Raw genomic sequence first — 25,043 nt, 5'->3', positions numbered from 1 at the left:
TCTGTAATCCATCTCTCCCACCCCATGTTAGTCCTCCAGCCTCAGATATTAATCTGTTTGCTGTCACCGTAGATTAGCTTGTGACTTCTAAAATTTTATATATACGCAATACATAAAGTATGTACTCTTTTTTGGTCTGGCTTCTTTCACTCAGCATAATTACTTTGAGATTCATCTGTGGTTTTGGTTCGTTCTTTTTTGTTGCTGAGTACTATTCCACTGTGTGGATAAACCACCATCTGTTTATTCACATGTTGATAGAATCTTGGATTGTCTGCAGTTTGGGGCTATCATAATTAAAGCTGCTCTGAATATTTGTGCATGAGCATATGCTTTAATTTCTTTTGGGTAAATACCTAGGAATGGAACAGCTGAATCATATGGTAGGTAAATATTTAACTTGTAAGAAATTGTCAAGCTGTTTTCCATAGCCGTTGCATATTCAGGTTCCTACCAGTAGTGTCTGAGACGTCCAATTGCTCCACATCTTTGGCCATAGTTCTAGGTTGGTCTTTTCAGGTTTAGACATTCTAACATGGGTGCCATGGTAGCTCACTGTGGTCTTATTCTACATTTCCTTTATTCAGCTGAGCATCCCTCCATGTGCTTATTTGCCATCCCTGTATCTTCTTTGGTGAAGAGCCTGTTCAGATATTTTGCCCAATTTCTTATTGTGTTTTCTTTTAATTACTGAATTAAAAGGTCCTTATATATTGTGGACACAAGTCTTTTATCAGATATAGGCTTTGAAAAATCTTTTCTCCCAATATTTGGCTTGTTTTTTCATTCTCATAGTGTTTTTTGAAGAACAGAAGCTTTTAATTTTAATGAAGTCTAATTTGTCCATTTTTCTCCTATTTTGGATTATGCTTTTTGTGGTGTTTTATCTGAGAATTCTTAACATAAGACCATAAGATTTTCTCCTATGTTTTCTTCTAGAAATTTTATAGTTTTAGGCTTTACATTAAAGTTTATGGTACAATTTGAGTTAGTTTTTGCATACAGTGTGTGCTATGATTTGAAGTGCCTCCCCCTCTTATTTTTGCATATTACCGATATCCAGTTTCAGCGCCATTTTTTGAAAAGACTACTCTTTCTCTTCTGCATTGCCTTTGCATTTTATTTCTTTTTCCCGCCTTATTGTTTGGGCTAAAACCTCCAGTACAGTGTTGAATAGAAGTGGCAAGAATAGAGATCCTTATTCTTTTTTTTTTTTTTGAGATCCTTATTCTTATTCTTGTTCTTAAGGGTAAAACATTTAGCCTTCACCACTAAGATGTTAACTGTGGGTTTTTCACAGATACTTTTTTTTTTATTGGGTTGAGGAAATTCTTTTCTATTTCTAATATGCTGCTTTGTATTTTCTTTCTTTTTTATAAATACCAGGGGTGGATGTTGGCTTTTGACAATTGTCTTTACAGAGATAATCATATGTATATTTATATATATAATAGTTAAATGTTATATATATATATATATACATATATATATATATATATATAGTTATATTTTTAGTTAAAGCAATGAATTACATGAACTGATTTTTAGGTGTTAAACTAAGTACACATCTTTGGGACAACCAAGAGATGGGGTTGGTACTGATATATTATCCTGTATATGTATTGTTAGATTTTTTGGGGAAATATTTTGTTTACGATTTTGATCTCTGCTCATGAGGGATGTTAGCACATAGATTTCTTTTTTCTTGTAATGTCTTTGCTTGGTTTTGATATCAGGATTGTGCTAGCCTCACAGATGGAATTGTAAAATAGTCTCTCCTCTGATTTTCTAGAAGAGATTGTATACAACTCTTATTATTTCATCCTTAAATGTTTGGTAGAATTCATCAATGAATTTATTAATTTATGTAGATATGGTGGGGAACAGTTTTTAAAAATTGTGGTAAAATATACATAACAAAATTTGCCATCGTAACCATTTTTAACAGTTTGGTGATATTAAATAGATTCATAATGTTGTACAACCAGCACCACTATCCGTCTCCATAGCTCTTTTCATTTTGTAAACCTGAAACTCTATATCCATTAAATAATACTTCCTCATTTCCTCCTCCTCCATTCCCTTGCAACCGCCATTCTACTTTTAATCTCTATGAATTAGACTATTAAGTAGCCCTATAAATGTAATAATACAGACTTTTCTTTTTTCTGATTGGCTTATCTCACTTAGTATGTAATGTCCTCAGGATTCATCCAAGTTACAGCAGATTACAGAATTTCCTTTCGTTTGAGGACCAAATAATAGTCTATTGTATGTATATACCACATTTTGCTTATCTATTCATCTATCAATGGACACACTTGGGTTGCTTCCACAGTTAGCTATTGTGAATAATGCTGCTATGAACAAGGGTGTACAGATGTCTCTTTGAGACTCTGCTTTCAATTATTTTGGGCATATAACCAGAAGTGGAATTGCTGGATCATATGGAAATTCTATTTTAACTTTTTCAGGAACTACCATACTGTTTTCCACAGTGGCAATACCATTTTACATTTCCAACAATAATGCACAAAGGTTTCAATCTCTTCACATCCTCACCAACAGCTGTTTTCTGGTGTTTATTTTTATTTTTATTTTTTTTTTTTTATGGTACCATCTTAATGGATGTGAAGTAGAATCTTATTATAGTTTCGATTTGTATTTCCCTAATGATTAGTGATGTGGAGCATCTTTTCAAGTGCTTCTTTGCCATTTGTTCATCTTCTTTGGAGAAATGTCTATTCAAGTCTTTGTCCATTTTTAATTCATTTATTTTCTATTAAGTTTTAATAGTTCTTGATTTTTCTGGATGTTAATTTCTTATTAGGTACATAATTTGCAAATATTTTCCCTCATTCTATGGATTACCTTTTTGCTGTCTTTTGATGCACAAATTTTTAAAATTTTGTGCATCAAAACAAAGTCCAACTGGTCTATTTTTTCCTCGGTTACTTGTGCCTTTGTTGTCATATCCAAGAAAACACTAACAAATCCAATCCTGTGAAGCTTTAATCCTATGTTTTCTTCTAGGAGTTTTATTCTTTTTCTTATATTTAGGTCTTTGATCCATTTTGAGTTAATTTTGTATCTGGTGTTAGGCGAGAGTCCAACTTCATTCTTTTGCATGTGGATGTCTAGTTTCCCAATACTGTTTGTTGAAATGACTGTCCTTTCACTATGGCACGATCTTGGTACTATCATTAAAAATCATTGATCATATATGCAAGGGTTCATTTCTGGGCTCTTTATTTTACTCTGTTGGTTTATATATGTCTGTATTTATGCCAGGACCACCCTGTTTTATTGTAGTATTGTAGTTCAATTTGAAATCAGTAAGTATAAGCCCTCCAGTTTTGTTCTTAAAGATTGTTTTGGTTATTTGGGGTCTCTTGAGATTTCGTAAGACTTTTAGGGTCTTTTTATTTCTGCAAAACATCCCAGTAGGATTGTGGTAGGGCCTACATTGAATCTGTAGATCTCTTTGTAGCATTGACTTTTTAACAGTAAGTTAAAAATCTTTTTTTTTTTTTTTTTTTTTTTTTTTTAAAAATCTTAACCTAAGTTATTTTTAACAATAACTTTTTTGAATCCATGACCATGGGATATGTTTCCATTTATTTATAATTTCTTTCAGCAATTGGTTTGTAGTTTTCTTTGTCCAAATTTTCACTTTCTTGGTTAAGATAATTCCAAAGCATCTTAATCCATTTGATGCTATTAAATGGAACTGTTTTCGTAAGTTAATTTTCAGATTGTTCATTGTTACTGTATAGATGTAACTGAGTTCTGTGTTGACTTTGTATCCTGCTATATTGCTGAATTCATTAATAGTTGTGTGTGTGATTTTTAGGGTTTTCTACATATAAGAGCATATCAATTGCAAACAGAGATCATTTTACCTTTTCCTTTTCAATTTGGATGTGTTTTCTTTTTCTTGCCTAATTGGTCTGGCTATAACTTCTAGTACCTTGCGGGCAGCCCAGGTGGCTCAGAGGTTTAGCACTGCCTTCAACCCAAGGTGTGATCCTGGAGACCGGGGATTGAGTCCCACATCGGGCTCCCTGCATGGAGCCTGCTTCTCTCTCTGCCTCTCTCTCTCTCTCTCTCTCTCTTTCTCATTCTTGTGTCTCTCAAGAATAAATAAAGTCTTAAAAAAAAAAAAAACTTCTAGTACCTTGCTGTAGGAGACATATGTAGAAAAAATGTTGTTATTGTTATGGCCAATGCCAGAGAAATTACTGCCTTTGCTCTCTTCTAGGATTTTATGGTTTCAGTTTTCCCATTTAGGTCTTTAATCCATTTTGAATTTATTTTTGTGTATGGTTTAAGAAAGTGGTCTGGTTTCATTCTTTTGCATGTAGCTGTCCAGTTGTCTCAACATTATTTGTTGAAAAGACTTTTTCCTATTGCATATTTTTGCCTCCTCTGTCAAAGATTAATTGACCATATCACTGTGGATTTATTTCTTGGTGCTCTGTACTGACATGTGTCTGTTTTTGTGCCAGTACCATACTATTTTGATTATAGCTTTGGTAATAGATCTTAAAATCTGGGATTTGGATACCTTCAGTTTTGTTCTTCTTTTTCAAAATTGCCTTGGATATTCTGGGTCTTCTGTAGTTTCACACAAATTTTAGGATTGTTTGTTCTAGTTCTGTGTAAAATGTTGTTGGTATTTTGGTAGGGATTGCATTAAATGTGTAGATTGCTTTGGGTAATATGAACATTATAACAATATTTGTTTTCCCAACCCTGAACATGGAATATCTTTCCATTTGTTTGTGTCATCTTTAATTTCTTTTGTCAATGTTTTAGAGTTTTCAGAGTACAGGTCTTTCACCTCCTTGGTTAAGTTTATTCCTAGGTATTTTATTATTTTGGGGGCAACTATAAATAGGATTGTTTTCTTAATCTCTTTCTATTGCTTCATTATTGATGTATAGAAATGCAACAGATTTCTGTATATTGATCTTGTAACCTGCAAACTTACTGAATTCCTTTATCAGTTCTAGTAGCTTTTTTGAGGAGCCTTTAAGATTTTCTATATATAATATGTCATCTGCCATAGTGAAAGTTTGGATGTCTTTTATTTCTTTTTGTTGTCTGATTGCTGTGGCTAGATCTTATAGCACTATGCCGAATAAAAGTGGTGACAGTGGGCATTCCTGTCTGGTTCTTGATCTTAGGGGAAAAGCTCTCAGTTTTTCACCATTGAGTATGATGTTAACTATAGGTTTTTCACATATGGCCTTTATTATGTTGAAGTATGGTCCCTCTAAACCTTCTTTGTTGAGGATTTTTATTTCAAATGTATATTCTGCAGCCAGTGAAATGATATGGTTTTTATTCTTTCTCTTATTGATGTGATGTATCACACTGATTTGTGAATATTCAAACAGTCTTGCATCTCAGGAATAAATTCCATTTAATCACAGCAAATAATTTTTAAAAAATGTATTGTTGAATTTGGTTTGCCAATATTTTGTGGAGGATTTTTGTCTCTGCTCATCAGAGATACTGACCTATAATTTTCTTTTTTGGTAGTATCTTTATCTGGTTTTGGGATCAGGGTAATGCTGGCCTCATAGAATGAATTTGGAAGCTTTTCTTCCTCTTCCATTTTTTTAGAATACTTTGAGAAAAATAGTTATCAACTCTTCAAATGTTTGGTGGAATTCACCTGTGAAGCCATCTGTCCTGGACTTTGTTGGAGATTTTTGATTACTGATTAAATCTCATTGCTAGTAATTGGTCTGTGCAAATTTTCTATTTCTTTCTGGTTCAGTTTTTAGGAGGTTATGTTTCTAGGAATTTATCCATTTCTTCTAGGTTGTCTAATTTGTTGGCATATAATATTTCATAATATTCTCTATTTCTGTGGTGTTATTTTTCCTCTTTCATTTCTGGTTTTGCTTGAGTTTTTTTTTTTTTTTTTTTTTTGAGTCTGGCTAGAGGTTTATCAATCTTGTTGATTTGTTGAAAGAACCATCTCATGGTTTCCTTGATTTGTTCTGTGTTTTTTTTTTTTTCCCCCTATTTTACTTATTTCTATTCTAATCTATATTGTTTCCTTCCTTCTACTGATTTTGGGCTTTTGTTCTTTGTTTTTCTAGCTGTTTTAGGTGTAAGGTTAGGTTATTTGATATTTTGCTTGCTTCTTGTTTGGCATCTTTCTTGCTTCCTGAGGTAGGCTTGTATTGCTATAATCTTCTATTAGAACAGCTTTTGCTGCATCTCAAGAATTTGGACCATTGTGTTTTCATTTTCATTTGTCTTCCTGTATGTTTTGATTTCCTCTTTCATTTCTTGGTTGACCCATTCATATTTTAGCAGCAGGTTATTCAACCTCCATGTATTTGTGTTTTTTCCAGATTTTTCCTTGTGGTTGATTTATAGTTTCATAGTGTTGTGGTCAGAAAAGATGCATGCATGTTTTCAATCTTTTTGAATTTGTTGAGGCTTGTTTTGTGGCCTACTATGTGATCTACTCTGCAGAACGTTCCATGTGCACTTAAAAAGAATCTGTATTCTACTGCTTTAGGATGGAATATTCTAAATCTTTTAGATCCATCTGGTCCAATGTATCATTCACAGCCACTATTTCATTGCTGATTTTCTGTCCTCTTTATTATTATATAATGTACTTTTTAAAAAAAGATTTTATTTATGAGAGACACAAAAAGAGAGGCAGAGACATAGGCAGAGGGAGAAGCAGGCTCCCAGTGGGGAGCTTGATATAGGACTCAATCCCAGGACTCTGGGATCACACCCTGAGCCAAAGGTAGATGCTCAAACCACTGGGCAACCCAGGCATCCCTATAATGTCCTTCTTTCTCTCTTGTAACTGTTTTTGTTTTAAAGTCTATTTTGTTTGATATTAATATAACCACCCCTGCTGTCTTTTGGTTATTATTTGCATGGAGTATCTTTTTCCAACCTGTCATTTTCAATCTGTTTTTGTCTTTGGATCTAAAGTGTCTCTTGTACATAGCATATAATTGGATCATGTATTTTTTCCATCAGCTGATCTCTGTTATTAGAGAATTTAATCCATTTATAGTTAAGGTAATTCTTGATAAGGAGGAATTTCTCCTCCTCATCTACTACTTATCTACTACTCTCCCAAGTAGTGCTCTTTGTTTCTTATATGCCTTATAGTTCCTCCCCACCTTATTTCTTTCATTACTGTCTTCTTTTGTGTTTAGTTGGGTTTTTTTTGTAGTAGAATGTTTAAATTCCTTTTCATTTACTTTTGTGTATATTCTATTTCTATTTTCTTTATGGTTACCATGGGGATTACATTTAACACCCAAAAGTTAAAACACTTTGAGTTTACACGAGTGTAACTTCAATGGCATACAAAATCTCTGCTCCTTTAAACCTCTGTCCCCACCCCCTTTTGGTTGCTGATGTCACAAGATAACATCTTCATACACTGTGTGCTCAAAAACATAAACTTATAGTTCTTTTAAAAGATTTTATATATATATTTGAGAGAGAAGTGAGCATGAGCAGGGGAAGGGGCAGAAGAGGAAGCAGACTCCCTGCTCAGCAGGGAGCCTGATTCAGGGCCTGATCCCAGGACCTGAGCTAAAGGCAGATGCTTAAACCGACTGAGCCACTCAGGCACTCCTCTTATAATTCTTTTATAATGCATTAGTCTCTTAAATTATGTAAAAAAAATAAAATAAACAAGATTTGGAATTACAAACCAAAGTTACAACAACACTAGCTTTTAGATGAATAGACTTTTTTCTTTGAACTTACAAATTTAATCTCTTAAAATGTGTAGGAACCAAAAAGTGCAATTACAGACCACGGTTACAATAATACTAGATTTTATCATTTTTAATGCATTTACCTTTACTGAGATCTTCATTTCTCCATACAGATTCAAGTTACTGTCTAGTTTCCTTTCATTTCACCTTCCAGAACTCCCTGAGCATTTTGTGCAAGGTAGGTCTAGTGGTAACAAACTTCTTCACAGTTTTTGTTTATCTGGCTATGTCTTAATTTCTCCCTCACTTTTTTCCCTGGATTATGATAAAAATCTAATGATTTATAAAGCATTTGGCAAAGAGCAAATTGCTCTACAAGTGTGCTGACAATGTTTATCACAACATATCAAAAATGAAAAGCTTCACTTACTTGTTCAAGTTTGTTAGGACCATGTGCTTAGACAGTTAAATTAATCTCTCTTTTTTTGACAATAGCCTCTCACAAATGTCTTTTACAAATAGCATTCATATGGGGTGTGTGATATAAAATTAAGAAGTTGGTTGTATTTTCCATACAAATACTCATTGAAAAGTATCAATGTTTCAAGTGAGAGTTCTTAGGGAACTAAATTTTTAAAAAATCATGTTAAGTTTACTAAGTAGAGAAATTTTTCAGTATTTTACTAACCATTCATCTCATTCTGTATTTTTTCATCGTTAACAAACTGATTCAAATAATTTAAGTTATCCCATCATTTAAAGAGGAAAGTCTCCACGATAATTTGAAATCATGGAGTTATCTTAATTTCACCACTGGCTGCCTTTATCAGAAGTTCTTTTAACTCTTCCTTTGACACACAGAAATAGCTCTTAACCTCATTGGGCTCTGGATTCAAAATTATGTTCTTCCTCACAAACAAAATGAATCAATTTCTTGTCCCCCCCCCCATCCGCCCCCCCCCCCCCCATACCATCTGATTGAGCCTTGTAGTGAATTTGTGTTAGATAATTAATTTCTTCTGGAGGAACCTCTTTCATGGGGATTCCTAATTCAGCTTTTAAATGTCTCTCTGCTGCTCTTCTTACTCCAACTGCATCATTTTCTTCTAGCTCTCCTGTATTACTTAATGGATGACTACAACAAGTATTGGTAAAACCACCTGGAAAGATAATTTTAGCATCTGAGCATCTGGTCTGTGTTGTAGCATGAGCTCATTTTCAGCATTGAATGAGATCCTAAAAGCTCAATGCAATAATCCTTTCATTCAGGTGACAATTCTTGTTGATCTCAGCCCCAACTGTATTATCATTTTCATCAGTAAGGATAATACACATCTCAGCCAGGAGTTGAACCTGCTGCTTACAGAGGTTGCCAGTGTCTATCTCAGGCATTGTTATGACCCATCTGATCTGTCCCACAATACTTAGCTCTCTCCCTCACTTTTGACAGACAGTTTTGCCAGATATGGAATTCTTGGTTGATAAGTTTTTTTATTTTTTCTTTTAGCACTCTGAATATATCAGTCCACTGCCTTCAGCCTCCACAGTTTCTGATGAGAAATCTGATGAAAATCTTTTTGAGGATCCCCTGTATGTGATGATTTGCTCATTGCTCTCAAGATGCTTGTGTTTATCCTTTATAAGTCTGATTATAATGTCTCAGTGGACATCTCTTTGATTTCTTCTTACTTGGCATTCATTGAGGTTTTTGGATGTTTATATTCACATCTTTCAGCAAATTTGAAAAGTTTTCAGCCATTATTTCTTCAAATATCCTCTCTACTCCTATATTCCTCTTCATCTTGACTCCCACAATGTCTATGTTGGTGTATTTGATGGGGTACCACTGGTTTCTTATGCTCTGTTCAGTCTTCTTTAATCTTGTTTCTTTCCTTTCCTCAGACTTGATAATTTCCATTATTCTCTCTTTAAATTTGCTGATTCTTTGTTTTGCCTGCTCAAATCTGTCTTTGAATCTTTCTAGTGAATTTGTAATTTCAGTTATTGTAATTTTCAGCTCCAGTTTCTCTTTTTAGTCTTTTTTAGGTTTTCTCTTTGTTGATATTTCCATTTTGTTCACACAGGGTTTCTTGACTTTCTCTGTATCTTCTTTGAGTATCTTTAAGACAGTTGCTTTAAGGTCTTTGTCTAGTAAATCTGCCCACAGGTCTCTTTCACAGACAGTGTCTGTTGATTGGTCTTTTTCCTTTGAGTGGACCTACTTTCCTGTTTCTTTGTATGTCTTTTAACTTTTTTTGTAGAAAACTGAACATTTGAATCTAATGATGTGGTAGCTCTGAAAATCAGATTATCTTCCTTCTCCAGGGTGTGTTTTTTGTTATTGTTTATTATTTTGTTTTTACATTTTTAAGTTCTCCCTGTGCTGAGGATCAGCCTGAGGTATACACTTAAGGTCTCAGTCTTTCCCTGGACATGTGTGGCCAATTTCTAATTCTTTTCCATGTACATGCATTTTTTTTTAAATGTTTGGCTCCTAAAAGGGAAAAAGGAAAATGTGGGGAGAGGGAGAAGGCACTGGCCCTTTCAATCCCCTGGAAATCTCTTCAACCAGAGGGGGAGAGGCTTGCAACAATTCCTGGGGGCTGGGGGAAATGCAACAAGAGATCAGAGCACAGATCCCTGATATTTGGGGGACAGGGTCCTTTTTTGCCCCCCTTGGCTCCCATAGGCTGTGTGCAGGCTGCATCAGGAACATGTGCATAGCTGCTTGCTATGTGTGTGTGGCGGGGAGGATGGGGAGCTGTTACTGTCCTGAGCACTGAAAATTGATTGAAGTTAGCTGTAATTTACCTGTCCAAATCCTCCCCTAGAAGTTTGCAAGCCTTTAACAGACTCCAGAGTTCTAAAATAGTTACATCAGACAAATTTTGCCAGTGCAATTGCTGTTTAGGTGGGGAGATGGATTGCTGGTGTTTCCTAGTCCACAATTTTCCCAGAATCCTCTGTGGGATAGTTTTAAACTACAAATGAAATTTTTTTAATTGATATAGAGCTATTTAGGTTATTTTTACTTCTTTTTATTTTTTAATCTATTCTTGGGATGCCTGTGTGGCTCAGCAGTTGAGCGTCTGCCTTTGGCTCAGGACATGATCCCAGAGTCCCAGTATTGAGCCCCACATTAGGCTTCCTGCATGGAGCCTGCTCCTCTCTCTGCCTGTGTCTCTGCCTCTCTCTCTCTCTCTCTCTCTCTGTGTGTGTCTTTCATAAATAAATAAGTAAAATCTTTTTTAAAAATTAATTCTTGAATGAGCTTTGGCAGTGTGTATTTCAAGGGATATGTCTATTCTAATTAAGTTGTCAAATTTATAGGCATAAAGTTATTTATAATTTTCCTGTCTCTTTTTCATATCAGTAGACTCTATAGTTGTGTCACCTCTCTCATTCCTGATTATGGTAGTTTGTGTCTTTCCTTTTTTCTTCCTTGATAGTCTGTCTAGAGGGGTCTCAATTTTATTGATATTCTCAAAGAGTATTGGTTTCTTAATTTTCTCTAATATGTTTCTGTTTTCTATGTCACTGATGTCTGCTCTAATCTTGTTTCCTTTCTTATGCTTGTTTTGTAGCTGCTCCTCTATTCCTAAATTCTTAAAGTAGGAGGTGAAGTCATTGATTTTCCCCCTCTAATATGGTGTTTAGTGCTATAAAATTCCCCTAAGTACTGCTCTAGTGACATCCCAAAATTTTTGATATATTGTTTTCATCTCCATTCAGTTCAAAATATTTTCTAGTTTCCATTTGCATTTCTTTTTGTGACTCATGGGTTTTTAGAAGTGTATTAGTTCATTTTCATATTTGGGGATCTTCCAGAGGTCTGTGAGTGATTTATCACTTAATTCTATTGTGTTTCCAGAATGCACTTTGTAGCATTTCAATCCTTTTACCTTTATTGAGATTTCTTTTATGGCCCAGAAAATAGTCTATCTTGGTAAATATTCTCTGTGTTCTTGAAAGAAACATGTGTTCTGATGATGCCTGGTTGAGTATTTTTTAAATGTCAACTAGGTCGAATTGGTTAATAATGTTGTTCAGATTTTTTACATCCTTCATTATTTTCTGTGTATTTATTCTATCAATTAGTGAGAACTGAAGTATCTGACTGTAATTGCAGATTTATCTATTTTTCTTATTGATATAATAATCATAAACCTTAAAATATTTATTTCCTCTTAAATATTGGCCTTTTTTATAACTATGAAGTGACTTTCTTTATCCCAGGTAATATTCTTTCCTCTGAAATCTCCTTTCTGATATTACTATAGCCATTTCAGCTTTCTTTTAATGAGCGTTAGCATGGAGTAGTTTTCCATCCTTTTATTTTGAACCTATTTGTGTCTTTATATTTACTGTTTTTCTTGTAGGCATCATATAATTGTACTTGGGTGTTGCTTATTTCATCCAATCGGACAGTGTCTGCCCTATAGTAGGAATAGTTAGGCTACAATTGACCATTAGGGGTGCCAACCCCTCATGCAGTTGAAAATCCACAAATAACACTTGACTCCCTCACACTTTACTAATAGCCTACTGCTGACCAGAAGCCTTAATGATAACATAAGTAATCATTAACACATATGTTGTAGGAATTATATATCATATTCTTACAACAAAGCAAGCTAGAGAAAAAAATGTTATGAAGAAAATCATAAGAGAAAATACATTCCCAGAATTGTACTGTATTCATTGAAAAAAATCTGTACAAGTGAACCTACATAGTTCAAATCTGTGTTGTTCAAGGATCAACTGTACTTATATATTATGTGATTATTGATATGGTTAGATTTAAGTCTGTCATTTTGTTATTTGCTTTCTATTTGTCCCACCTATTCTTCGGTCCCCTTTCCTCTTTCAAATTAACTTAGTATATTCTATTTTATCTCCTTTGTATGCTTATTAGCTTTATCTTTTTTTCTTAGTGGTTGTATTAGGGTTTATAACATATATTATATATATATATAAAGAGGGAAAGAGGTGTGTGTGTATATATATATAATCTTTATATATACATGTTATAAATCACTTTATATTTATGTATCTTTAACTTGTCACAATCTACTTTTAGGTGATAGTATACCATTTCACATATAAGACTCTTACAATAGTCATCTTCCATTTTTCCCTAGAAGAATGGAATCATATCATATTTTATGTCTTATATATATTTTATGTCTTATATACTTGTCATATATTTTACTTTGACATTTTATAAACCCCACAATACATTCCTATTATTTTTGTTTAAATAATTATCTTTTAAAGAAGTTTAAATAATTAGAGAAAAACATGCGTAATTGCCCATGTGGTTATCAGTACCCTGGATTCCTTTGTGTAGATCCATATTTCCATTTGGTATCATTTCCTTCTTCCTAAAGGATTTTAGCATTTCAGTAGTGAAAATCTGATGGTGAAATCTTTGTTTGTTAAAGCTAAAAAGTTTTTTTTCCTTTGCTTCTGAAAGATGTATATTTACTGGATACAGAATCCTAGGTTGACAGTTTTTTTTCTTTCAGTACTTTAAAGATGCTGTTCCACTAAATTCCCTTTTGATGAATTCAGTAATGGAAAATGTACTGTCCTTTAAGATTTTTTATTGGTTTTGAGAAATTTTGTTATCATATACCTCAGTATTGTTTTCTTCATGTTTCTTACGTTTAGAATTTGTTGAGCTACTTGATAAAATCTGTTTTCATCAAATCTGTTAATTTTTCAGTTATTTCCTGTTTTTCCTCTATTTTTCCTTCTATGATTACAATTCCAATTATGTCAAGATTCTTTAAAGTTACGTGACATCTTATTTATATTCTTTTTTTTTTTTTTTTTTTTTTTAGAATTCCATTTTTTCCCCTCAGTGTTTCATTTTAGGTCATTTCTACTGTTCTAATTTTAAGTCTACTAACCTATTCTTCTGCAATATCTAATCTGTTAATCCTTTCCAGTATATTTTTTATCCCATGTATTGTAGTTTTCATCTAATATTTGTTTTGAAACCTTTTTATGTTTTCCAGGTCTCTACTTTTTGAGCATATGGCACATAATTATAGTAACTGTTTTAATGCAATCTACTAATTCTAACATCTGTGTGAGTTCTGTTTCAGTTTCAATTGATTGATTTTTCTCCTCATTATGGGTATGAGTACAGACTTTAAATTTTTTGTCACAGAACACCAAATTGCCCTCCAAAAATGTTTTATCATTTATCCTATCACTACCAATGGATGAGTGTCTGTTTCCCTTCCTATCCTGCCAGTACCAAATTTTGTCAGTCTTTAATCTTTGCCAATCACACAGACTAAAGCTATTTGCTACTACAACAGATATTTATTGAGCACTGACTATAAGCCTACTGATAGATGGCAGCAATTCTGTGACGACCAAGCAACCACAGTAGCTGTCCTCATGGTGCTTTATAACTTTGTGGTGTTTACCATGTTTTTTCATTGATTATCAGTGACACTGAGCATCTTTTCCCAAGTTTGTTGGTCACTTCTATTTCTTTTTTGGTATAGTGCTACTAATGTTCACTGGATTGTTTGGATGTTTTTATTCCTTTGTAAGAGCTACATATTTATTAAGGATAGATACCCACATTCACTTTTTTTTTTTTTTTTTTTGAGAGAGCGTGTGCACAAGTTGGGGAAGGAGCAGAAGTAGAGAGAGAATCTCAACCAGACTCCCTGCTGAATGCAAAGTCCGATGTGGAGCTCGATCAACCCAAGAGGACATGACCTGAGCTAAATCAAGAGTCAGATACTTAACCAACTTTCATCTTTTGAATAAAAAAACTTCTGGAACTGGAGGGTATTATGCTGAGTGAAATGAGTCAATCGGAGAAGGACAAACATTATATGTTCTCATTCATTTGGGGAATATAAATAATAGTGAAAGGGAAGAGAAGGGAAGGGAGAAGAAATGGGTAGGAAATATCAGAAAGGGAGACAGAACATATAGACTCCTAACTCTGGAAAAGAACTAGGGGTGGTGGAAGGGGAGGAGGACGGGGGGTGGGGGTGAATGGGTGACGGGCACTGAGGGGGACACTTGACAGGATGAGCACTGGGTGTTATTCTGTATGTTGGCAAATTGAACACCAATAAAAAATTTATTATTAAAAAAAATTCTGTGGTACAAAGACATTTCCTTTAAAATAAACTAACACTGTACATAATTTCTTTGAAGAAATGATCTGCATGTTGCTCAAATACTTCTTTTTCTACATTAAAAATAAATAGGAATGGATTCTGGTTTAACAACAATGCCCTTAAAGGCAAATATTTTTTAATATAAAAATACATATATGAACACAAAGTATACATATATAAATAGTTTCATATATATCTGACATGACCATATAAAGGACTTACATCCTTTAGAAATAATTATGCAGATTCCAAATGCCATTTTACTCTCTAAATAATGAAATGGAAAGTCAAAGAGATGAAACATTTCTAGATTAAATATTCCCAGCTGATTAAATATTTCTGGCCAAGCCATCTCATCTGGATTGGAAATGCCCTATATGCAAGATTGTTAATTTGTAATTGTCTAAGATCTATTCAAAGGAGAAAATGTCAAAATTCCCATTACAGTGTGTTTGCTTACCCACTGAAGAGCAGCAAGGGCTCTCATAAACATCAACAAGAGGAGCAAGGCACATGCTACCTATTCATCTGGCTGTGCAGGTAACTGCTTCCTGGGAGCATTAGGATGAATGCCTAGAGATGCAGTTTCTGTAAAGTGCCCAGTGTCTTTTTAGCCTTCATAGGCAACATGAGGTGGCAGGGGATGGTGGACCCTGGGAAATGTTCAGCTTTTTGGCCAGGAATATGACTTGTACACAGGTCACAGGGCTAAGGGGTGTTGTTAGCTCTCAATATGATGGAGGAATGCATGCCACCAGTTATTCTGTGAATTTATAAACTAAGCAGTTTTAATCATAGTGATGATGACAACAGCCAGAAGAACCCCAAGGGGCCCAATCCATCAGTTTGTACATTGGCCCTGGCACCCCCAACTGACCTGTTTGGTGTAGGTGGTCTCTGGCCACCTCAAACAAGCGCAGGTGCATGTTGGTAATGGGATTGAAGGAGCCACAGGCCAGGAGAACCACTGGGATTCGGCTCTTCATCTTGTCGGGCACATCCACGCCCACGGTAGTGGCCACCCTGCCTTCATGGGGACAGAAACTCAGGTCAGAGTTGGCACCAGACCACCATCCAGATCAGTGTCCCTAAAGCATACAGAGGCTATTCTCATTTCTCACTTATAAGGTGACTGAAGGGGCAGTAATAACATTTATGGAGGATTTACCTGTGTTCAACACTATGTCACAGTATCTCCCTTGTTTCACTGAATCCTTTCAACAACCCTGAGTGATCACCTACCCAGCCCAGGGACCCTTAGAAGCTGCAGGACTGGAACCAGACACCTGACTGCAGAGACTGTTCTTCCTGTAACTTCTATACCCTCCCTGGGCTCTGATGGGTCACCTTGGAAACAAAAGGAAGTATGGAAGACTCCCATACATCATCTCTGATAGTCCAAGTGAAACTTACTAGGTCCCAGAGTAGACCGGCACTTTTATTTTCATTTATTTTTAAAGATTTTACCTATTGTCCTTTATCTAGGGCAGAAGCATTTTGAGGGTCTGGTCCACCCTCTTGTCTCCACACAGGGGATTTCAGGGCCAGGGTGAGATTAAAGGGAAGCAGAAAACAGCACACTCCAGGGCACACTGGCAGACATGGCTCTCCTGCCTCTGAGATGCTGCCTTCTGGAGTGAGAAGCTCCACTGGAGAGTTAGGCCCTTTTCTGACTCCTAGTTTTACCTCTTACTAGCTGTGTGATGTAGAGCAAATCGGTCCCTCTGTGAGCTGCAGTCCCCTCACATGCAAGATGAGGATAATATTATTTCCCCTTACAGGGTAGTTGTGAGGATAAATGAGCTATGTATGGGAAGTCTGGTGTAGAAGAAGCGTTTAGTAGATTACTGTGGCTGTGGTGATGATCATGCCCATAATGAAATGGGTGCTGCAGCTGCTGACCATGACAAGGGAGGAGGGGGAGGGTGGAAGGGAGAGAGGAGGTGGCCTCCGGTGATCCTCATCACCTAGTACTCACCTGCAGTCCCCTCCCCTTGAGTGTGGGCTGGGCCTAGTAACTAAATAGAATACAGGAAAAGAGCGGACTTTTACTTTGGAGAGGTTACAGAAAGTTCTCTGGCTTCCCTCCTTTTTTCCTGCTTGCTCACCCTGATGAAGCCAGCTATCTTGTTGTGAGTTGCCTCACAGGGAGACCCACGGGGCAAGGAACTAAAGGAGACCTCTGGTGCCAAGAGCCTGTAAGGAATTAAATCTTGCTAACAAGCACATTAGTGAATGTGCAAGTGGGTCATTCCCCAATCAAATGTTCAGATGAGGCTGCAGGCCTGTGAGCATCTTCATCGCAGCCTTTTGAGAGACTCTGAGCCTGACCCACAGAAACTATGAGATAATAAATGTGTAATATTTTAACCTGCTAAATTTTGGGTTAATTTGTTAAGTGGCAAGGGGGTAACTAATATGGTGGCCAACAGGGAAAACGCATTCACTTTCTTCCTTTCATTCTAGCTATGGTGTCTTTCGCTGTAATTCTGCAGTTGCAGGGGTAAATGTGGAGAGTTCTCATTCACTGGAACCTGAACTCTTTTTATCTAAGGAAACTGTTTTAATCTGGCCTTTGTCGTCTGCTTCTCCAAATCCAATGCAGCTGCCTACTTTTAGACTCTTTGTCATGCAAGAAACAAATATCCTCTATTTGTTTAAGCCACTGAAGTTAGGCTTCTGGGACTTTTAGCCAAATGCTACAAAGGCTGGGACTTACATCCAACCACTGCCTGCCTCAAACTTTATACTCTAGCAACACTGAAGTACTTGTCAGTGGTTTCTTTGTAAGCTCCTCATGGCTTCTTGCTTCAAGCCTTTGTACATGTTATTTCACTTTCCTCCAACTAGAATATCCCCAGCACACCCCAATCTGTTAAGATTCAACTCGGGTAATCACATTATTTGTGACTTCAATCACTATTTTTTGACTGCCTGCTAGGTGCCTGTATCAGTTAGGGATGCATTTGGCTACAAGTCCCAGAAGCCTAAAACTTTAGTGGCTTGAACAAACAGAGGTTATTTGTTTCTCGCATGACAAGAAGTCTAAGTAGGCAGCTGCTATTAGGTCACTGGCTCAACAAGGACCTGCAATTCTCTCAGCTTTTCCCTCATGGTCACAAGATTGCTGCTGTAGCTGCAGCCATCATGAAAATGTACAAGGCAAGAAGGAGCAAAGAGCTCTACTAGACTGGTTGTCCCTCTTAATCCAAAACAGAAGGGCTTTTTCAGAACCACCCTGTAGATTTTGCTTCTTATTCGCCCCAACTAGATCACACATGGCCCCTCTTGCTGCCAGAGAGGCAGGAAAAGCAAGTATGTAGCTTTACATGCTCTCCCGTGGGAAGCAGCAAGGAAAAGGGAATTGTAAATAGGATTAGCTCATGTACAGGGTCTGCCACAGAGTTGGGGATACATGGAGACATGGAGCTGACTGTGTACAAGGCTGCCGAGGTGGCTTTTCTGACAGCTAGCTCAGGTCAGCTGATCTATGTCCTACCCTCAGTAAATCATATAGCACATCCTATTGAAAAAATTGCTTTTGTTTCTTTCCTACCCACCAGACAACAAGCTCATTGGGAACAGGAGTGGTGTTTCCTTCATCTCTAGATCCCAGCTTCAAGCACAGTGCCTGGCCCAGAATAGGGCTCAGTGAAGACTAAAAAGGGTACTGGCTAGCTGCAGAGGGGACCTGTGTCCTGGTAGGGGAAAGGCCTAATGCACCCTCCTAATATAGAGAAGTTGTTCTGGATGTATTCTGAGGTAGAGCATATAGATAAAAAACCTCTCAACCTAGGGGGGGCTAAGGTTTCTTCAAGCTTCCTTTAAGGCAGCAGGAACACCCCCTACTGCGTGAGAAGAAAGCGGTCTGCAAGCTACTGCTGCTAGCTTCTTCCCAGGGAGGTTGGATGGTTTAATGAGATATTATTTGCAGAGTATGCTTAGCTATTCACAAGAGCAGCCTTGTGATGAGTGTATCTGAAGAGGCTGGCTGTTGTTCACAACTATTATGAAGCCTTTCAAAGTTCTATTTCATTTTGACAAAATATAATTTTGTAGAGCCATTAAAACATGTAACTGCAGCATCTTAGGTAACCTGGGGTTTTGATTCGTTTTTCAAAAGTTCCCAGAAACTGTAAATTAGATCATTTGTTTGAATGGTGGCATCAACAGCAATGAATTGTGATGTTGGGAAGAAGTGACATTTAATAGGTGTCTGTCTTTTCTTTCCTTGCCAGCAGCCCACCGAGCCACACTGCTCCAGAGTGGCTTAGCCTGACAACCGCAGCCGCGGCGGGAGGAGGCAATGAGAGCTTGTTTCCAGGCTCAGGAATGATATCGGGGTTCCTGCCTCACTTGTATACTCTTGCCTCAACTAAACACCCTCTCAAACCCAAACCCAGAGAGATACAGTGTCGGCCTTAGAATGGACTAACTCCAGGGGCCACCAGGAGAATAAACCAGGCTCTGATTTGAGTGCAGGTCTCTCTCGTCAGACACGAGGACAGATGCACGCGAGTGACTCATCTGCCCTGCCATCTAGCACTATCTAGTGAGACAAAGCAAGTGTGGGAGACTTTTGCTATCAGGAAAGGCTTCTCATCAATAAGCATTTAACTGGGGGCGCGGGGGGCGGGGGTAGTGGCCCACAGAGTGAGCAATAATTGCTGCTGAAGGACTTAACAAGTTGAGAAGGAGGCATACGTGGCCTTCTCGGAATTTATCATTAAACCAGAGACAAGGCCCAATGCACTGGGCCTTCCACAGATCGAAACTGACCTTTCTGGCTTCCAAGAGGCACTTGAGACCCCTTGCCAACATCCCACTTCCGCTGAACACCTAAGTCAAACAAGACATTCCTGCCCTGGGGTGCCTTCGTCAGTCAGGATCCCATCGGCAGGGATACACCGACTTCCTGCCTGCTGGCACCAAGGGCATCCATCCCTCTGCTCTGGAGAGCTGGAAGCCACCAGCTGCTGCTTTGACAGGGAGAGGCTTTGCTGGTGTGATTAAACTCGGGATCTTGAAAGAGGGAGGTTTGCCTGGATTATCCAGGTGGACCCAGTTTTATCATGAGGGTAAATAAGGAGGAGGAAGGGTGGGGGGGGGTCAGATATAGAAAGATGGAAGGGCCAAAGTGACAATCAGAAAGGAAGGTTCTATGCTGCTGACTTTGAAAGAGGAAGGGGCTGTGTACCAAGCAGTGCAAGTGGCCTCCAGAAGCTGGAATTGGCAAGGGAACAGATTCTCCCCCAGAGCTTCAGAGGGAATGCAGCCCCTTCTGACACCTTGCTTTCAGACTTCTGCTTCTAGAACTGTAAGAAAATAAAACCGTGTTGCTTTAAACTAGCAATTAGTGGCAATTTGTTGTAGCAGCCATAGGAAACGAATACACTCACCTATGTGGGGGCAGGCTCTCTCCAGTGACCTCAAGCCAGGGGCAAGGAAAGTGAAGAACTGAGCCAGCGATGAGGGTACTGAAGGGGGCATCGGGCAGAGGGACCAGCATGGCAAAGGCCCAGAAACCACCACTAGGGTGGGTGATGAACTAAAAAAGCACAGCCACGCGGTGTGGGTGACTCAGGATCCAGGCTGCAGAGGGTGTAAGGATCCTGCAGGCCCCTAGGGGGTCTCCTGAGACTTGATTTTATTCCTCGGGCAATGAGAAACCTCTGAAGATTGTAAACGAGGGTGTGTCTTACTCCTATTTCTGTTTCAGAAACAGCTCTCAGGTGCTCCCCGGAGAGTGCGTCCGGGAAGCCCCGGGGTGGCTACTTCCAGGACCCCTGTGCCTGGGGAAGGGCAGGCAATTCCGCAGCCCCCCTGCCCCCAGGACGGCCTTTCCTGCTGCCTACATTTCACTCCAATCACCCAGCAACGTGATGCCAGCCGATGCCCCGCATGCACCAAATTCTAACTAAGTGTGCACCCTTCGGCCCATTTGTCACAGGCCATCACTGAGACACAGAAAGGAAAGGCGAGCCAGGAAGGTTAAGTGCCGTCGCTGCAGATGCAATGTGCTAATGCTCATCGCTTGGGAGGCAGTCAATTTACCTTTCCCTGCGGTGAGCGCCTCTAACAGGACCCGGCCCGGGAAAGTGGCTGCAAACATCCCTGTTTATTATAGACATAAAGCAGATGGCTTCAGGCAGAATGGAAATGGATTCTACAAACATCTTTCATTACACAGACCTCTTGACCGGACTCCTCATCTTAAAGAAAACAAGAGATGCGGTTTGTATTTCTGGGGTTGACGAGCACATTTTTCAGGACCTAGGGAAATCATTTCCATCTGCACGGGCATGTCAACTTCTCCAGGGCAATCAACCTTCACGCGAACTCTGGGCACTTTTTCTTTTCAACTTTGTTGGATTCACCCGCCGTTGCTATGGGCACACGGTGCTGCGAGGAACAAAAGCAAAGCGAGCCTTCTCTGTCCCTGCAAGGATCCTCCGCCAGCCACCTCTCCACGGAAACAAACATGCCAATTAAGCACTCGTCCTAATTATGAGACTCCCAGGAAAGCAAGCAGCCTGGCTCTTCGGTTTTGAGAACTTTCAAAAGATCTGAAGGAGCACGAGGAACGGAAGGAATGAGGTCTCTTGCAACCCCACACTCAGGAGTTGGGGTGAATTCCGATTGCTGCACGAAGGTGGAAGGGAGCCACAGCTACTGGGTTTACCGAGTGAAAGGCTAGGCGTGGTGCTAAACTTTACACACCTCGGTGCTGGTTCTTTAAACAGGCTTAGAAGGAAAGGGTCCGGGCCTGCGTTCTGGTCAAGAGCCTAATCAACGTCTCTGAGCCTCAGCGAGCCACACGCAAGACAGAGGTAAATCACCTACCTCCTAGGTCAGGCGTGGGGGTTACCGGAGTTGCCCCACGGAGCACAGTACTTGGGGGGTACCAGTACCATAGGGGGTTCTCCAGAAATTTTAGCTCCTCTTTCCTTTCATTATGTTTAAAGCAGAACTCACCATCCCCACCTCCACCTCCACCTGCTTGTTCACTGTTCCTGCAGTCACCCGTGATCACACCTGGCAGCCTTGGGAACCACGTCAGCACCCACCTGCCTATAAGGCATCTCTTCCAGACCAGCCTGGCCTGGGAGCTGTTCCCACAGCAGAACGCTCCCGAGGAGGCCACCCACACACACTTCTGCTTCGTCTTTCACCTAGCTCCAAGTGTAACAACTCAGCTCTGAGCATCACTTGTCCCTGGAGTTAAGACTCGATCGTGAGAAATGGGTAGTTTAGTGTCATGCCGGTAGAAATAACATCTGATGAGTAAATATGCTCCAGGTCACATTGAAGGAACAGAAAAGGTAGGAGAGGGAACAGAAGATGAGAAGAAGTGCCTGGCATCTCCTGTGAGGAGTGCGAAGTAGCAGATAAATAAAATCACAACCCACCAGTGTCTTCGAGGCACAGGGCTAAATCAAACCTGGCCCCTATGCTCAAGAAGGTTATAGTCTGGCAGGAAGAACAAACCATGAGGAGCCCAGGTGGGACAGAGTCTGCTGGGAACCTCCCAATATCCATTTCTGCCCTTTTCTCTTTAGTAACAGTCTCTGTCTTTAGCTGGCAGGTTACCACATTCCCCAGTCTCTGCAGTAGGGTAAGGCCATCCATGTGCCTAAGGTCTGGCCAAAGATCTGGGAACAGAAATGCCGTGTGATACTTCCAGAACCCTCTTGAAATGGGAAAGGTTTGTGCTTCTCTTCTGCAGTCCTGCTGTCTAGAATGTGAAGGCTGGAGCATGGTAGCTATACTGGACCAACTCCGAGTTTGGCAGAGAATAAGCCAAGAGAAAGCCGGGACCTTAACGACCAGGAAGCTACCATACCAGTCCCAAGCTGCCTAGGTTTCTCTATCCTGGGGGAGAAATAATCTTCTAAGTCACCATCATTTTCTATTTTTCAGTTATATGCAGCTAAACCTAATTCTAACTGATAGACTGATACCTAATGAATGTTTATTGAACTAGTGTATAAAGAAATGAAAAAGTGTGTCAACTTTTAGAAGTTTCTACTGCCCCAGTTAAACCTGTTTTATATGCAGAAACTCAAATGGGTATTGGTTGAAAGGGAAAATACACCTTAGGAAAAAAAATCTACCATAACTTAATTTTTTATATGAATTTTTCATGGGAGGAAAAATCCTTACTCAGGACTCTAGAAGGCTAAAATGTGCAGCAGTGAATCTGAGCTTTTCTGTAGATCACAAAAACCAGGCTCCTCTGTCCTATCTCCTCCCCCCCCCCAAAAAACAGATTCATTATGGTGTGCTGTTGCACTCTGCTTTGAGTGGGCATTTGCCATATGGCTTGGCAGTTTAATGGTTTTCTGATACTTGACAAAAATGAAGCACAATCATTTTGCAAGGAGTTTGTGTTCCTAGATGGGCCTTTTCCAAATAACAGCTGTGCCTCAAAATTGAGTTACTCAAATTGCAATTTGTGGACACAATACTCAAACATTTACAAGTGAGCAAAACCTCAAATCACTTGGGCTATTTCCAGGCTTCAGAGTTTATGAAGTTTTTAGCAATGTTATGAGTGTGCAGCTGTCAACAAACTCAAGCCAAAGTCTCTCAACCACCAGATTCCGCAGGCAGTAGGGATGTCCTACTTAGCAGCAGGACATGTGCCGCCGACCACAAACCCTCGGGAGAGAAAGAACACGAGGGAAGGAAGCTGCATCCTAAAGCCCGCAGATCAAATCCCTATGCCTTTCTCTCTACTCCCTGCCATGCTGTACAGATGATACCAAATCTACAGCTCTAGCCCTGACCTTGCTTATGGGCCCCGACAGGTCCAGGGATGTCCACCTGGCATTGGCTTGAAAACAAGGCACACAAACTTGGATTGAAAGCCGTCCAACAAGACTTCCTGAGTGACCTTGAGTTTATCAGTCTGGAGAGTCCAGATGAGGTACACTGACAATCCCCAAATCACAGGGACTTAAAACAATAAAAGTTTGTTTCCTACTCCTATTTATGTGAACATCCCATGCTGGTTGGGGCTCTGTTCTCTTTCTCCCTCAGTCCAGGACTCAAGCTGATGGAGTAGCCACTACCTGGAATATGGTCAGTTTGTAGCAGAGGGAAATAAAAGGGACCCAGAACGTTCTTCACCAGCAACTATATTGTATAGCTGGCTCGAACTGGCACATGTCACTGCTAACAACCTCACCCAACTTCAGTGAGTTAGAAAATATAGTCCAACTCTAGCTCTCCACCTTCAGGACACAGAAATATCTGGAGAATAGCCTTGGGCCTACTCCAGTGAATTAATCAACCACTCTGAGTTTCAGTGACCCATCTGGAAAATGGGGATAATTACACACACCTCCTCAGATTGTTACAAAGGTTAATCAGAGTTGACCCACGCAGAGCACTTAGAACAGTGGCTGGCAGAGGAGAAAGTTCTCTGGAAATACCTGCTCCTTTCCTTGCCCTCAAAACAGAAATCTCAATCTCCCACACCTGCTTCCAGCTGCCCCAACCCTTTGTCTGAAGAAGATTCCACTATTTTTCTAGTCACTTTCAATCAAAACATGCCAATTAGCTATGACGTCTCTTCTTCATGTCCCCCGCAATACAGTGAACCTCCAAGTATGACCAATATTCCCCACATGAAGTCTTCACTTTCCATCACTGAGACTCACCCTACTACCAGATTTTATTATCATATTGTATAAGTTAGGATTTTTAAAAACTGCAAACAAGAGAAATGAACTCTGGTCATCCTAGTCCCCTTCCCCACCAAAGGCAAAGCAGTAAAGGAGCATGGAATCATCAGAAGGCCACCAGGCCATCACATAGAGTAAAGGAAGAGCTGAACATGAGATCTCAAGGTGGACAAGGGACAGGGTAGTGCCACAGCTCAGTCTGGACACAGTCCTATGGTACAGACATGGTCAGTGAGGCTCATCACACCAGTGTACAATGTTGTTCCGGGAGAGGGGCCACTGATGTGGGCTGGACATCCCCCCGCCCCACTGATAGCTTCCACATCTGGTGAGAGAAACTCTGGAATCATCTTCCCCCACCACTTTCGCCCCAATCTAACCCTTTCTCAATATGCTAAACAGATTAGTCCTAAAGTTTGGGTTAAGTCACTGTGATAAACTACTGTCTACCATGCACCAAACACTGTATAAAACCT

The 25,043-nt window shown here is 39.2% G+C and overlaps 1 protein-coding gene, 1 long non-coding RNA gene and 1 pseudogene across 24 annotated transcripts in view; 1 reads left to right on the top strand and 2 right to left on the bottom strand.

Annotated features, from left to right (window-relative positions):
* Window positions 1-14,735, top strand: part of LOC140613945 (uncharacterized) — an 82,296-nt gene extending 67,561 nt beyond the window's left edge. The window contains exon 5 of one of the 2 annotated variants that reach the window (XR_012014874.1): window positions 14,354-14,735. This is a non-coding gene — a long non-coding RNA (uncharacterized lncRNA). The remainder of the gene's footprint in view (window positions 1-14,353) is intronic. The other variant, XR_012014873.1, reaches the window with a different exon arrangement.
* Window positions 1-25,043, bottom strand: part of NMNAT3 (nicotinamide nucleotide adenylyltransferase 3) — a 114,392-nt gene that overhangs the window by 48,584 nt on the left and 40,765 nt on the right. For 18 of the 22 annotated variants that reach the window (XM_072792532.1, XM_072792527.1, XM_072792514.1 and 15 more), the window contains one exon: window positions 15,756-15,905. In XM_072792532.1, coding sequence (XP_072648633.1) covers window positions 15,756-15,864 — 109 coding nt within the window. In that variant the 5' untranslated portion in view covers window positions 15,865-15,905. The remainder of the gene's footprint in view (window positions 1-15,755; window positions 15,906-25,043) is intronic. The other 4 variants (XM_072792513.1, XM_072792533.1, XM_072792524.1 and 1 more) reach the window with 1 other exon arrangement.
* Window positions 8,405-12,617, bottom strand: LOC140613724 (isopentenyl-diphosphate Delta-isomerase 1-like; annotated as a pseudogene).

Source organism: Canis lupus, chromosome 22, assembly GCF_048164855.1.
Source record: "Canis lupus baileyi chromosome 22, mCanLup2.hap1, whole genome shotgun sequence".
In the NCBI taxonomy this organism is placed as follows: Eukaryota; Metazoa; Chordata; class Mammalia; order Carnivora; family Canidae; genus Canis; species Canis lupus.
Note: the sequence above shows the minus strand (reverse complement) of the source record. Positions and strands in the feature narration are given on the sequence as shown.